This window comes from Falco peregrinus, chromosome 7 (assembly GCF_023634155.1).
Source record: "Falco peregrinus isolate bFalPer1 chromosome 7, bFalPer1.pri, whole genome shotgun sequence".
Classification (NCBI taxonomy): domain Eukaryota; kingdom Metazoa; phylum Chordata; class Aves; order Falconiformes; family Falconidae; genus Falco; species Falco peregrinus.
In genome coordinates this window covers 67,403,618-67,419,114 of record NC_073727.1, presented here as the reverse complement: position 1 = coordinate 67,419,114, position 15,497 = coordinate 67,403,618, and the positions used below count along the sequence as shown (strand labels likewise).

At 37.2% G+C, this 15,497-nt stretch overlaps 1 protein-coding gene across 1 annotated transcript in view; it reads left to right on the top strand.

Annotated features, from left to right (window-relative positions):
* The window catches only part of SNTG2 (syntrophin gamma 2), a 268,310-nt gene extending 253,587 nt beyond the window's left edge, over positions 1–14,723 (top strand). The window contains exons 16-17 of the mRNA XM_055810660.1: positions 3,114–3,224; positions 14,592–14,723. Coding sequence (XP_055666635.1) covers positions 3,114–3,224; positions 14,592–14,723 — 243 coding nt within the window. The remainder of the gene's footprint in view (positions 1–3,113; positions 3,225–14,591) is intronic.
* Positions 14,724–15,497: the final 774 nt, after the last annotated feature.

Genomic DNA, 15,497 nt, shown 5'->3' with positions numbered 1-15,497 from the left:
CGGGTGGCTTACGCAGTTCATCTTACTTCCCATAATTGTCACCTGGAGCTGACTGCTGCCCCTTTCTCAGCTTTTTCAGAATACTTCCTACCAACACTGAATAAACAGATTGTTGAGATGGTCAAATAAATAAAAGTTCATTAGGGACAGAACAATTTTGCTGAAAAAAATCATTTTTTCTTTGAGATAATGAATTTCAAATTAAAGTCACCTGTTGATGCAAAGAATGCTCTTACACCACAGCAGGTGTTCATACAGACTTATTAAGGGCCAGTCTCCTGCCTGCTCTACAAATCTAAGCCTGGATCTCAAATTTTGGGCAGCCAGCTCATGCATTCATTTAAAAAGTGTTCCTTTTTACAGACTGGAAAATTATATTAAAAGGGCCTTCTTATTAAGAATGATGAAATAAGAAGGGCAAGAACTTCTGCTTGGGAGTGTGATGGGTTGACCCTGACTGGATGCCAGGTGCCCACCAATGCCATTCTATCACTCCCCTCCTCAGCTGAACAAGGGGAGAAAAATACAACAAAAGGCTCCTGGGTCAAGATGAGGACAGGGAGATCACTCAGTAATTACTTTCATAGGCAAAAATGACTCAGCTCAGGAAAATTAGTTTAATTTATTACTAATCAAATCAGAGTAGGGTAATGAGAAATAAACCCCAAATCTTAAAACACCTTCTCCCCACCCCTCCCTTCTTCCTGGGCTCAACTTCATTCCCGATTTCTCTGCCGCCTCCCCCCAGCCGCGCAGGGGGATGGGGAATGGGGCTGCAGTCAGTTCGTCACAGGCTGCCTCTGCTGCTCCTTCCCCCTCAGGGGAAGGGTCCTCGCACTCTGCCCCTGCCCCAGCCTGGGGTCCCTCCCACAGGAGACAGTCCTCCATGATCTGCTCCAATGTGAGTCCTTCCCACAGGCTGCAGCTCTTGATGAACTGCTCCAGCGTGGGTCTCTCCCATGGGGTTTAGTCCTTCAGGCACAGGCTGCTCCAGCATGGGTCCCCTGCAAGGTCACAAGCCCTGCCAGCAAACCTGCTCCAGCCTGGGCTCCTCTGTCTCCATGGGACCACAGGTCCTGCTGGGAGTCTGCTCCAGCATGGGCTCCCCATGGGGTCACAGCCCCCTTTGGGCACATCCACCTGCGCTAGCATGGAGTCCTCCATGGGCTGCAGGTGGGTATCTGCTCCACTGTTGACCTCCATGGCTGCAGGGACACAGCCTGCCTCACCATGGTCTTCACCACAGGCTGCAGGGGAATCTCTGCTCCAGCACCTGAAGCACCTCCTGCCCCTCCTTCTGCACTGACCTGGGTGTCTGCAGGGCTGTTTTTCTCACATATTCTCAACCCTCTGGCTGCTGTTCCACACCAACTACCAAAACCTTGCCATGGAAACTCAACACAAGGAGTTTAAGTGTCTTTTAGCAAACTCTTCTCTAGAACAGTTTTGGGAGATCTTCAATTTATTTTAAAGAATTACTTCATTTCCTATGTGTTCTGTTCCAGGGTCATCATGGGCTTAACTCATTCAGCTTTTACTTGGTTGGTCCCATCACAGAGATACTCTTGTGGCCTGCAGCTGCTTTATATCTGATCATAGAGTCTTTTTTTCTTGTTGGCTTGGTTCATCTTCCTTATTCTGTGCCTCCAGCCACTCATCCAAGATAAGGGATCCCAAAGTGTGCATTTTCTTCCAGCTTCCAGAGTCATCTACTTCTTTTCCACTTAGTGTCAACTGTTGAGAGAGGTGATGACTCCAGCAATGCCTATTATCTCTAAATTGTTCCTAAGTTCTTGTTTCATCTCTACTCTAGCAGTTATATAGCAAACATTCATCTGTCCTATTTAAATCCAGACTCATTTAAGTTTTGAATACTTTTCAGGTGGTCTAATTAGGCCCTCTGGACACAGTTAAAATCTTTTCATGAACTTAAGCTGTTTAAGCACTGTCACAGTGCTGTAGCATAGTTGGGGTTTTCTTCATCTGTTATATTTGTCTAAGTCAATAACATTTCTGTCTGCAGGGAACCAGGAGATGGAATCAGACTTTTTGTGCTTTCTGTAAGCACTTCTCTGTTTATAGGCCATTCCCTTTCAAGCTATGAGTAAGGTTCTGAGGACCACTGGAAACACTGGTCTACAAGAAAAAAATATTTTGCAATGATGTATATTGGAAATTGGAACATAGCAAACTTCTTTCTGTGTGTGTTTTTGAAATAGCCTTCAAAGTATTTAAACTGTCTTTCCTCAGCAGTGTCCAGGGACTGAATCACATTTCAGCATGTCTGTAGAATTTTCATTAAGATTATAGGCATCAAGGAAACATCAGCAGGATGTCTGGATGCAAGTTGTTACCATGTGTTTTTTTTAAACTTACACATTTTCAGGCAATCAATAGAAAACATTCAAATAAGTACAGAAAATTGCATTGGTTTCAAAATAATTTCCCAAAATTTGTTTTTAAAAAGTGTCTCCATAACTATTAAAACATACTTGTTGATCTAGGATTTGTCAACAGAAGATGACATGTCTAAACCTGTAGAAGACCAAGAAGCTTAGATTTCTTACACATTTTACAAATGACTATGTAATGTAGAACATATTTTTGTGGTTTGCGAGACTAGATTTTATGATAATATTTTTGCATTTCTATTCTAAAATCTGAGGATTTTAAACTGCGTTAAACACATCAGTAAATTCAGCTTTGCAACATCTGTGTAAGACATTATTATCTACATTACACAGATGAGCCAGCTGAAATATGGAAGGTTGAGATATGGGATAGAATTGTGTTCATAATGAAACTATATAAATATCCTCATGGGTATTTCTAGAATTAAATTTTGCCACATTTTTTATATTATGCAGGCAAATGGAACTTTTACATTTCAGAGAATTTAGAAATATTTTTAATTAGATAATATTAATATTGCATCTTTTGCTTTCACATATGATACAGAGCTATTAATTTTACTTGTTCTGCAACCAGCCTGCTTTCATGCACAATGTTTACAGCTCTAACGCTTTGTCTCAATACATAAACATTGATCATCAATCTATAGTTCTAGGTAAGAGTGTGTAACACAGTCTTTAACCAAATTTATTTTTCTTCAGAATGTGCTGTGGAGGTTTAAATTCTCTCAGCTCAAAGGTTCTTCAGATGATGGGAAAACAAGAGTAAAGTTGCTTTTTCAGAATCTAGACACTAAACAAATTGACACAAAGGTAAGCAACATTCTCTTTCTCAGGTTAGTAAAAAATGGCATGGAATTACTATCAAGGCATCAAAAATTCCATTTACTACTGCACATGCATATAGTGAACCTCACAGTTAGGGTTTTTTTCCTGTTCTTTAGAAGCTTCACAATAAACAGAAGTGATACAGTATCTATAGATTTATTACAGTATTTGTACAAGGCTGTTGCTGAGTTGTGTTATGATGGTGTTTTACTGTTTCAGAAAGATGATTTCTGTGAAGTTTAGTCAAGCTATAATAGATAGAATATCTAAAAACTTCTTTTAAAACGAATAAAGGAAAAATAAAACTATTTAAATGCTAAATACATATTTAAGCTACTATATAGTAGAGTTAACATTTTAAGCAAATATGTGCTTAAAATTCACTGATAAGATAAAATATTGTGTAACATTTGCTAGCTTAAAAAAGGGAATATTCTTGCAAAAGGCCAAGTAATTCGTGAAACCTATTGGTTCTACTGTGAATTAAGAGCACTCAGTACTCTGCATTACCTGGAATTAAGCTGTGGAGACATACAGTCACTACTAGAGATGAGATATTACTGGTATCTCTTCTTTCCCCACTAGAAATCATCAAATAGAATTGTGAAACTTTGAATTCAGATTCCCTGCTAAACTTCAGCAGTCTCTACTTCAGGATTGTAGTTTGAGTCATCATCTGGAGGTTTGGCTGTGCTGATTCTGCCCTGTGATCCCAAGTTTGATGCTGAATAAATAAATAAAAAGATAATTTTTCAATCATGCAGTTTTAAAAAGAATGAGGAGAAGTTTGATGTGATATGACAGAGAAGAGGAAAGTAAGAGTGAGGTTCAATTGGGATTTGGTGTACGAAAGCCAATGAAAAAAACAGAAAAATATATGAATATCTGTGAAAATTCTCAAGTATTTTTACCTGGAGTTGTACAGGTTAAAGTCACCTATAAAGTGATACTGTTCTGTAGTGACCATGCACAAAGGTTATATTTTACCTATCCTTCTAAAGTTTTTAAAAAATTGTAAGTAGAAAATCTCTAACCTCCCTGGTTTTATCATAAAGTTAGAACAAATGCAATATCTCTTTCTTTGTACATCTATATTAGTAAATTATTCAGTATTTCAGCATTAACCCGAGTTCTCTGTTGGCTCTACCATAAAAGATATTATAATATCTATTACAAAAGGTACAATATTATAATAACTTCACTATAGTAGCAGGTTGTTTCTACTTCATTTCTCACAGTACTCCTTGGAGAGAGAAAAGGACTATTTTCATCATTTTATACGTGATCATGTGTAGCAGAGAGCTCATGTAACATGTTCCAGGTCAGACAGGAAGATTGTACTGGTTAAAAAAAAAAAACATAATCTGAATCTGTGTTTTAAATCATCAGATAATCCATGTGTGTGAATGGCCAAGGGCTCCAATTCCATTGCTTGCAGTGGAATTCCATTGCTTTAATACTGTATCATTCTTCTCTCTGTTGTGGTAAACAATCTGATTTTTTTTAAAATTATTTTAATTTCTGTGCTCACTTCAGTTGTTTATAATTGCTTTTACTTGTTTTTTACTCTTCAGATAGAAAAACTGTAAATTTTAGCATTTTATGAAAATTTTACTATCTGTAAAATAATGCTATGAGTCCTAATGATAATTTTACAGCAAATTTTGTCCAGGAGGCATATTTGTTAAAACATTGAAAAGTATTCTTTTGCACAACTTTAATGAAAACACCTTGTAACTGACAAAGTTTTCATGAATATTTCTGAGGTACCTTGAAATTACCAGCTGGAAGATGATACATGATCTGTTCATACAGAAGTCTAAGTATGTATGTACCTAAATTTACATATGTGTACATGTGAGCCCAGGAAAATCTTATTGAAGGCCACAGGAAAGGCTGATACTGAGTAGCTGAGGTTTCATCAGAGTTTCAGTGGCTATACCTTTTATCACTGCCTCTGCGCAGTGCAGTGTATCTACTAGGATTTCCCATTAAATGGAACTGAGATACAGCTGTGCAGCCTCTCTGCTGCAGGTAGGTGGTATATATATTCAGGTGCACACCCACCACCTACATATTACTCCTTAGACTTCAGAATTAAAAACTAGTCAGGAAATAACCAACACTAATACCCATAATATAGTACAGTATCTGCCTCAGCTTATTGTACTGAAAGAGATTTCACAGAGCCAGATGGTGCTGTATAGTGAAATGCAGCCAACAATGAGAAACAGAAAATGTCATCAAATAACAGAAGTCTCATTTTTCCTGAATAAATGAGCCACTACATGTGAAATAAAGCTTGATACAGGTGACTTATGTTCACTTGGCAATAAACAGTAGAGTTAAGGTTGCAAAAGGATTTTCTGGGTTATGTCTAATTTTACATGCTTATAAATTCTTGGGGGAAAAAAATCACATTTGGGAATTCTGTTTTTGCATCCTGGTTACTAGCTAGTGATGATTTTTTATTATTCTTCTGTAAATTTTAGGCCAAGTGCTTCTTCCTGTGCACTTCAGTTTTAGGTGAAGAGCAATACATTTTTCCGTTTTAAAAGTTTTCTGTTCTGAAGGAGCTAATAAGGCCTGAATACCTGTCAGTTCTTTCTCCTTCAGGTCCTTCATATTCCCTACAGCTTCTCCTCATAGTTTCCCACTTCAGTACTTCCCTGAACTTACATTGCCTTTCAGTAATAACTCCACTTCAACTCCTTCAAACCCCCCAAAAGTCATTGCAATGCACTCATATTACTGCCACGTCCCAGCATATTTGTATCGAGCCTGACAATGGGGTAAAAGTTGTTGCAGCTGCTTAGTAGATATGTGTGTATTACCTGGTTAGATAACCCATGGGTAATGAATGAGTGGCCAAGGGACCCCTGCCCTAGGTGCTGATCAAGGCAGGAAAGGATGATGCTCTCCCTGCCTAAGCTTCCCTGAAGGGTGGTAACAGGACCTCCCAATCCCCGCCAACAACTTGTGCCACACTTCTAGAGATTCAGCCCCTTTGAAGTGTCCTCCTCTTGGACAAATAGGGCAAAAATTTCACATATGTACACATATTTGATTTGATCACTTCTGTAGGAAATCAGATTTTTTTTAGGAGAGACTTAAAAATTCTGAAATTACAACATAGCATGTAAATGGATCTGTATGAAGGAGTAGCTCTGTGACTATTTTGAAAGGGGGAGGAGAGTGGTTATGATTCCTGGTGACTATTTTGAAAGGGGGAGGAGAGTGGTTATGATTCCTGGATTTTGGCATGAATGTGGAATTAGTATGGGCTGTGGTCAACTCTTCCTTGGATCAGCAGTCTGTATTTCTTTGAGCTTAAGATGCCTTTTCATGTATCTTGGGGGGGGGGGGCGGGGGGGGGGCAGCTCTTCAACCTGTGTGCTCTTCAGCCAGATGGAACATGTTGACTTCACATGCACCTCTTACACGTAAGAAGAAGAAGTTCATATACAGAAAGAGGCTTGCTTTTGTCTTTCCGTAACGGTGAAAACTAAAAAAAAAAAAAAAAAAAGACAGGAAAATAAAAAAAAAAAGCTTCTGAATACTTTACTAGAAGGAGAGGGATGAAGGCAAGTAATAATTCATTTACTGTGAAAACTGAGCAAATAGCAAATAAGGATATGTTACATGTTTGTTTGTTTGCTCCAGTTATTAAAAAATCAAATTACATCTCAACTACAAATAAGATCAAGGAGTTGTAAACACAAGCCAGAATATGGAAGGAAGGCCATCGAAATATTTTTAAATTTTAGCTTTTGCAGTTTTCAGAAGCTAGTGGAAGTGATGTTTGAGAAGTACAGATAGATGGGTAAGAATACAAAAGAAAACAGCAGTTTTCTTTGGTTTTCTGTTTTTAAAAGAATAGGGATCAAAGGGAGACTTTGAGGCTTACAGACCAATCAGCCTAACTTTGATAGTAAAAAAATAACAAGATTAATAAGTAAACATTAAGTTTATTACATGAATTATTTGTAATTATAGAGAGAATAATAAAGTGATAGGAAAATATCAAGGTGAATTTTTGAGAAGAGACTATATCAACATTGCCTCATTTTTATTTTATGACAGTCTACTCTGGAGGGAAACAACACATGTAATCTGTCTTGACTTTATTAAGGCTTAAAAATAGTCCCACATGATGTTCTCATAAATAATTTTGGTAAATAGTACCTATGTTAAGTTACCGTAAAAAAAGTTAACAGTGATTGAAAAAAACCCTCTGAAAGTAGATTCCATCATTTGCTTGCAAAATGGAAATATATAACATATCCAAATAAGCCTGATTCAGATTCACACCTCTCTAATTTGCTGCCTGGTAGAAGTCTGAAGCTGGAGCATGGTCAGTGAAAATTGTATCTTTATATAATATGAATTTTACAAGTAAATTTTCCAGTGAACAAATGTGAGCAGATTTCACAGGAATAGTAAAAAGCAACCCCCAGATGCAAAACTCATCTTCCAGCCAAATTTCAGAGTCTCAGGAGTGAGTAAACCAATTTGGCTAAAATTTTCATGTGAAAAGTAATCTGTTGCAGAAAACTCATATGGTTAATATCAACCGAAACAGGTTACATTTGGCAAAGTTGTATATAGCTTATGTATCTGAGTGCAGGATCCAGTACTGAGAAATTACAAATAATCTTAATGATAGTAGATATTCTTAAGCTACATGACATGTACCCTTAATTTCCAGGGTTGCTTAAAAAAAAAAAAAAAAAAAAAAAAAAGGATTAACACTATCAGGATTGTATCAATGCTTTATGTCCCTTAGTTAAACTGTAGCTACCTGGAAGGTAAGACCTTTTTTTGCAAGCATATTTTAATTGAGCACTTCCCTTTTCTTCTCATCTTATTTTTTGATTCCTTTTATACTCTGTGGTAAAGAGAAGATGGAGCTATATTTTAACAATTAATTCACCCTAGTAACAGAAATAGAATTTATATATCTTTTTTCACTGAATTGCTCTTTTACTAACCTGGTCTTAAATTTTTCATTGAAGAAAGAAAGACAAGACATCAGTGTCACTAGACCATTGTGAGACATATTGAAGCCTCAACTAAATGTTGCTGGTCTCATGAACTTCTTGTTTGTTATGCATATAACTTAACAGCCCTGCATATTTATCTGACTGTGTTCATTATGCTTTCTCCTCTGACTTCAAGCCTAAACTATTCTGTAATTTCAGGGTGGTACAGTGGTACAATGTGATCTGATTTTGCAATTAGATTCTGCAGCAGTTTTGCAGTAAATCCTATTCTCTTTAAAACAGGAGAACTTCAGGAGAGTGATCAAGGTCAGATCAGCAACTGTATTTCTTTCTTTTGATTTATTGTATACATCTGAGAGGGTATTTATTCCATATTGGTACTGTTGAGAGATATGGCAAATTAAGGAGAGTGCAAGCAAAGCTCACTTCTTACAGAAACATTAATCTCTAGCATCAATAAACCATAATCTAGCACTCAAGCCCTTCTGTATTTTTAACATGGGTCTTTTGTTGCTGAAGTCTGGCAGTTTACTACTGAACAGCTTGGGGTCCTGGAAAACATTTGCAAGATGATGGTAGATAAGAGGTAAGATTTTGCCTGTGTGACAGTATTGGACAATCTGATTGCTGTTGGCAATTTATTTTAATATTTGCTGGAATGGATTAATTTAGTTGGCTGCTCTTAGACAAGCATCTCCAGAACAATTTTTCGGATGAGTTTCTTGTGCATTAGCAAAGTTTGCATCTGCCAATGCAACATTTAAAACTGTTTCAGATTTAGCAGTAAATAGTGGCATTTGGAATCGGTCAAGCAGAAAAGTGAAAAGCCATCTGACTCTTCCAGATCCCTGTAGAACACTGTTAAAAGACTTAAGTACAATTGATAGAGTTGGTTATCTGGCACTGTATGTTGGCATCATAGATATAGTTCTTATGCTTGCAGGGTAAGAGCACCATTTTTGCTTATCCTTCTTCTGTTTGTGCAAACAGTCACAGAGGAGGCCAAGTAAAAGTTTGTAGCTAAAGAAGCTTTCATACCATAGCTGATAATTTATCTTTGTGTGTTTATGACAGTCTTAACAAGTTGTGAAATACTAATACATTTGTTTTTCTCAACCACGATATGGCTCCCAAGCACTGGTATACTTGCTGAGACATAGAACTGAATGTAGACTTTCCTTTTCCATTTTGACTTCCATGTGGACTGGAGCTAAAACCTAGATATCTCTATCTGTTCTTTTTTAACAAAATATATGGTTATCTTTTCAATCTGATTAAAATAATATACTGAAGAATATAGTAGTAATAGTCATGCTCTTGTCAACAAATGACACTGAGGCTTACCGATGTCCTTAAAGAAGTCATGAAATGCACAGGACACAATAACACTACCTGTCAGTGTCTGCATTATCTGCCTTTTATGTGATACAGGCTCATGCCTTGTTCAAATACTGATTCACCAGCTCTCAGAAGTAATGAATATAATTGTGTGCATGATAATGATGCAACAGGCATGTCAGGCTCTTTATGGTATGTAATAAATACAACTGTCATAGGTGGGTGGGGGAAAAACCACTTTTTTTCTTTTCTATTTGACTCTGCACATATAGTGATCAAGGTCAATACGATTGCATATTTTTCTTATTGTCAATACCAGCAGGCAAATTTGAAGTCTTGTCCTCCCAACTGCTTTAATCCAGTCTTTATGTTCTTCTCGTGCTGTCTTCCTTCTAGTGCCTTTGTTGTACCTAATCCACTTATTAGAATGCATATAGTAAACTGAAATAGCTTTGGTTATTGAAATATGACAAGCACAGATTCTTCTAAATACACAAAAAATAAACTGACAATCTTAATTAAAGTAAAAAACAGCAATCACGGATAAGGCAAGCAAGCAAGCATAAGGGTGGTGTTAGATGATACAGAGCAAATAAAATAGTCATCTGCCTGGCTGGGTATGGAGGGAAAGGTTACTTAAAAAAAATAAATAATAATTATCAGAGCAATACATTTGTTTGAGAGAAGTGTCATTGGTGTTATTTTCTAGGAAAAATTCACACTACGTTCTAAACTTGAAAAGGTCAAATTTCCGCCCTTTAAAACCATATTCAAGATAGTCTCTTGCTAAGAGACATATTGTGGCCACGTTCTCTGACTATGCCGCATCTACATTTCCCCAAGCCAGAAGGCCATCCCAATCTTTTACCAAATCCATATTTCCAAACTAACCCCCAGTCCTGTTCCCCTTCCCTGTTGTACTCTGGATGCAAGCTGTATCCACCATCAGAACACCAGCTCTCCAAGTAACCTGTAACCTGTGCCTGCACAAATTTGTACCCCAACCTTCTGCTGCGGATATACGTGACCGTTCCTCAGCATCTGCACTTGATTAGCCAGCTTCAGGATTATGAAGTCAACAAGTGCAGACATCAAACATCCTATAAACACAAAGCACCACAGCCTTAGCCCCATTTGTGGTCTCCCGGGTCAAATACTACTGTGATAAGATGCATTTCTGGGGTCTCCCAGTGCACGAGGCCTCAGGTGAACCCCACCTCTCTGATACCACCTAGCTGACCACATCTAACCAAGCCCTGAAAGAGGACACCTCCAGAGTGTCCACTTTTATGATTTTTAGATGATTGCTCACCCCCACAGATAACCTAACATAAAAATAGTGAAGACATGAGAGACACAAGAGAAGCGAACCCGCTGGTAGACTGCATGAGGAGTGCTTACACACCATCTATTTGGCTACCCAGCTCTGGAACAACTTTCAAAACTAGCACCACTCTTGAAAATAATCACCCAGACTGAGGGACCTGCAGTATTAACTGGAGAAAATACAGTGTTGTCTTCATATAAAACATAGGTTTAGCAATACTGCTCCTCTTTCAACTGTATGTGGATTATCTTATCTAGAAATACGACCATATCGTTAGTATTCAAAAGGTTATTCACGACAGGTTAAACAACTTCTCTCAGATACACAGGAGGGACTACTGCAGCTTGATCCCTACTCTGAGAGAAACAAAGAGGACTCTGCAGTAGGGGCATTGGGAAGGACTGACTCCCAGTGATGAGACATTCCTGTCCTTGTTCTTTTCTTATCTTCACATAACGTTTTTAGAGCAGTCTGAAATCTTGCCTACAATCTCTGTTAGTTTACCTCTCACTGCTTACCTTCATAAATCTGTATAGATTAGACACACATAAAGGCAGAGTAGAGAAAGAGAAAGCTTGTGCTCTTCTCTCTGTTTGGCTGCGTTCGGTGAGTGTATTGAATATCAGAACCTGATGTAAAATTGCTGGATGATTTCAGCTGGTGTTGAAGCAAATATAAGATTAATGTGAGTCATTTTATATTTCAGAATGTATTATTTTTAGTGGTGGTAATTCAGATTTAAACCTTTTACTTGAGCTGAGAACTGATCTACTGAGGCCTGTATTATTTCATATTGAGTTGTATTCCATTAATAATCATGAAAGTGTACTTCATTTTAGTTTTATAAAACTTAGACAATGAGAATTAAATAATGGCACTATTTTTTTCTGAAAGTGTTTATATTAATTTTATGACAATATTTACAGTCAATAAAACATATTTTAAGAAATGTATTCTCATATTTGCTCCATAACTATCAATAAAAACAGAAAAAGCAGATCTTTTATCTCCCCAAAAATGATTACATGGTATTAAATTCCTCAAAGGATTTTAACCAGCGTTCATGCTTAATTTTACTTTCACAACAAGATCTATTTTTTGAGGCCTCAATGATTACTTCAGCAACCAAATGCTAGTTAACTAAGTGCTTAGTTTGGTACAAGGTCTGAAGCAATTTTTCTTCTTTTAGGATAATTATTCCTTAATCTGTTGACTGAAAAGTATGCAAAAGGAGAAGGTTGAGAGAGTTTTGCCTCTTCCCTCAATCTTACCTTAATTTCTCCTTAATTAACTAGATATGAATGACAATAAACAGCACATTCTGCTTATCAGTTATATTGGTTTATGCCCCTGTTTTTTATTTATAGAAGTGGTTTGTGTTTGCTCTTCTTTTTTATAATCTTGGAAGTGTCAGTTTGTAATTTGTTATTGCAATTGTAATTAGATAATTGAGTTGTAATAATCTATTTAAAATTGTTGGCATAAAAAAAAAAAAAGGCTCTGTTTCTGAATTCAGATGTTTTTTGCTTGGAAAGTTGTAGGAAAACCAGTCAGTAATTTCAGAGAAGAATATTTGAAGGGAGGCGAGAGTTATTTCATTTATGTTAACACATTCTCAAAGCTGTTTAATTGACAATTTCTTGTGTTTCCAGGTTCTGGAAATAGTTAATTTTTTTTTGTCTGACACCCAAGACAAATTATTATATGCATCTAAAAATCTCTGCTTACATATTCTTTGCAGGCCGCAGGGGCTGAAAGCATTGCTCCCTTAGGCCTCCGTGTGCAATGAGTAAGCACCATAAGGAGGACAGTTTGCTGCCAAAACTTTCTCTCTTCCAAGGCTACCGTGTCTGCGAAGGTCTTTCCCTCTAGTTTTTGTGGATATTTTATAGAAGATAAAGGCTTTTGTAAGGCCTGTTACACCACAGGAAGACCATATATTGGGAGCTTGTTGAATATCATTCTCTTACTTTTATTGTCCAGTAATATTGCTTATTGTCACCTTGTGCTGGAGAGAGTAGATGGTAACAGAAAGTTACATTTTTCTGGGAATAATAAATTTGCTTAGTGGTAAAAAAAGTCCCTGAGATAATAAAATATAGGTGCCTGAGGTTGTAAAGAAACCATACTCAATTTTAAAAAAATAATAAAATGAGTAGAATCTTATTGTCATGAAGTAAAGCTATCAAATATTGTCAGGGTGTAATGTTTTTCTTTCTGCCACTCCTTGTTTCTCTTTCCCTTGGCTGCTCCTTCCTTCTTTACTCCTTTCCTCTCCCACAGCACAACTCCTCCATCGGTTGCAGTCCCGTCAGGGGTGTTAGGGGCTCTGCCATGGAGCACCTCCTACTGCACTGGCCTTGTTGCCTTTTTGAGGAACTTACTGCCCTTTCTTAAATGTTTTCCTAGAGTTGTCACCGTTTTGCCTGCTGGGCCCGGCCATGCCCTGCAGGGAAGGCTGGAACCAGCTGGAACCGGCTGTTCCTGGCCTGAGGCAGCCCCGGCTGCTCCTCACAGGGGCCCTGCAGCAACCAAAAAAAAAAAATAATTCCCAGTTATGTCCAATATAGGGTCACGAAGTTGGGCCCCACAAATACTAGCAAATAATTTAAGACATTAGTTAGCAGTAAAACCCACTCCTGCCTAGTAAATACATGGCCTTTTATAGCAAAATGGTGTGATGGTGAGCTTTTCTAGAACAGTAATCTTGAATTCCAAATACTCCGTTTGAGGCAATTTTTTGAGAAGATACCATAAAATACTGAGATAGGAAAAGTAGTAGTCCAGTGCTTTGTGTTTTGTTGAAAGGCAAGTGTATGCAGTGTGCCTCAATAAACTACTATGTAGCCAACACATTGAAACAAATGTCTGCTCCTCAAACCAAACACTGTCCCACATCCCCACAATCTGTTTACCAGCTGCAGACTTTAGAAATAGTAGTATCACGTACATTTAACATGTTTCTTATATTTTATTTGTTTTCATTGTGTCAGAATATCACTGCATTTCTGTCTGGGGAGATGAGAAAAAGAAATTTAACTTCTGCACAGAAGATGAAGTATGTTATAAAAAGCCAAGGGAATCTGAGAACTGGTTAGGAGTAAGTCTGTAACTCAGTAACTCTGCCCTTTTGTGAATTAGGGCATATTAGTTTCATACCCAGCCATATTTCTATATGTGGGTTGTGATGTGACTTTACCTTAGCATCCACCCTGCCTCTGGCCTTCGAGCTTGCTTCTCTGACTCTCCTCCAGAGACTGCCAGAGTATGTGCCCTCCTCACCCTACCCAGCTGTTGACTGACACTGCAGCATCCCCAAACATCCTTAATTTATCATATACTTTAAAATATGTTGCAATATTTGAATGTTCTCGCAAGTTGAACACTTTCATTTTCAGAGCTGAGTAAAATCTAAGCAATAAAGTAGCACAGAGTGAAATTAAATTGACATGTGTCGTGGCCAGTGAACGAGGTATAGATATACATCTTTTATTCTTAACACCTTTAACCTTACAGTTCCCTGTAAAGATTCAAATTTTCATTTAAATTTTATTGTTGTTTGCTGACTAGTCTGTTCTGTATTTATGTAAAATGTTTATAAACCTGAATATGAGCTCATAATTTGTCTTCTCTCTCTTTTTTTTTTTTTTTTTTTTTTTTTTTTTCCCTTACTTCCTCTTTCAGGAACTTGAATTTCAGGATCTGACGGCGGTTTTACACTGTATTCACTCCTTTATAGCAGCAAAAGTGGCATCTGTGGATCCAGTTTTCATAGACAGTCAGAGTATTGCAAGAAAATATATGTACAGTAACTGATACCAGATTATATGTCGTGACTATGGAAAATAAATTATTTTCTTAAAGAAAGTAGTTAACTCATGTACAGTATTGCAACTTCGTGATTTTATAAGAAGTCTATGGTTGTGTTATCTGTAATGATAAGAGTTTTCACAATCTGTTAAACATTTTGAATCTTTGAGTTAACAAATACTAAGTCAAACTGAATCAGTTTGTCATCTTCAGCGTTTATCTAAAATTCTAAGTGAATATTCATTCAATAATATTTGTGTCGTCATTCATTTTGATTTCTGCTCTCATGGTCATCCATACTCCCCCTTATTAAACAGAAAGGTGGAATAACATTTGAAAAATGTGTGTCTAAAATTGGGCCTCTAAGTGTCTTTTGAAAAGTGCTGGGCACACAGACAATTTCTACAGCCTTCACTGTAGAAAAGAATTAATTATTGAAGACAACTGCCATAGAAATCAAATTTTTATCTTGCTTCTATGTTTGAAAAATTATAGTTCCACAGTCCAGTTCTTTTGAGGCCTGAGAGTTTAGCTCTGGCAAAACACCAAGTACTCTATTTCAGATCAAGGAAAAGACTTAAGCACACACTTGACTCTAAGCATATTAAGTAGCCCCGGTGTATGCACAAGGTAATGTTAAGTATCTATTTAAATACTGTGGTAGATCAACTGAGGAGCTTTAGACTCTGCTAAGAAGCCTAACTATAGGCACTCAGTTTTAGAAAACTTGCCATAGGGTTTTCTTATCTGTTCATAAAGCTTCCATGAATCATTCATTTA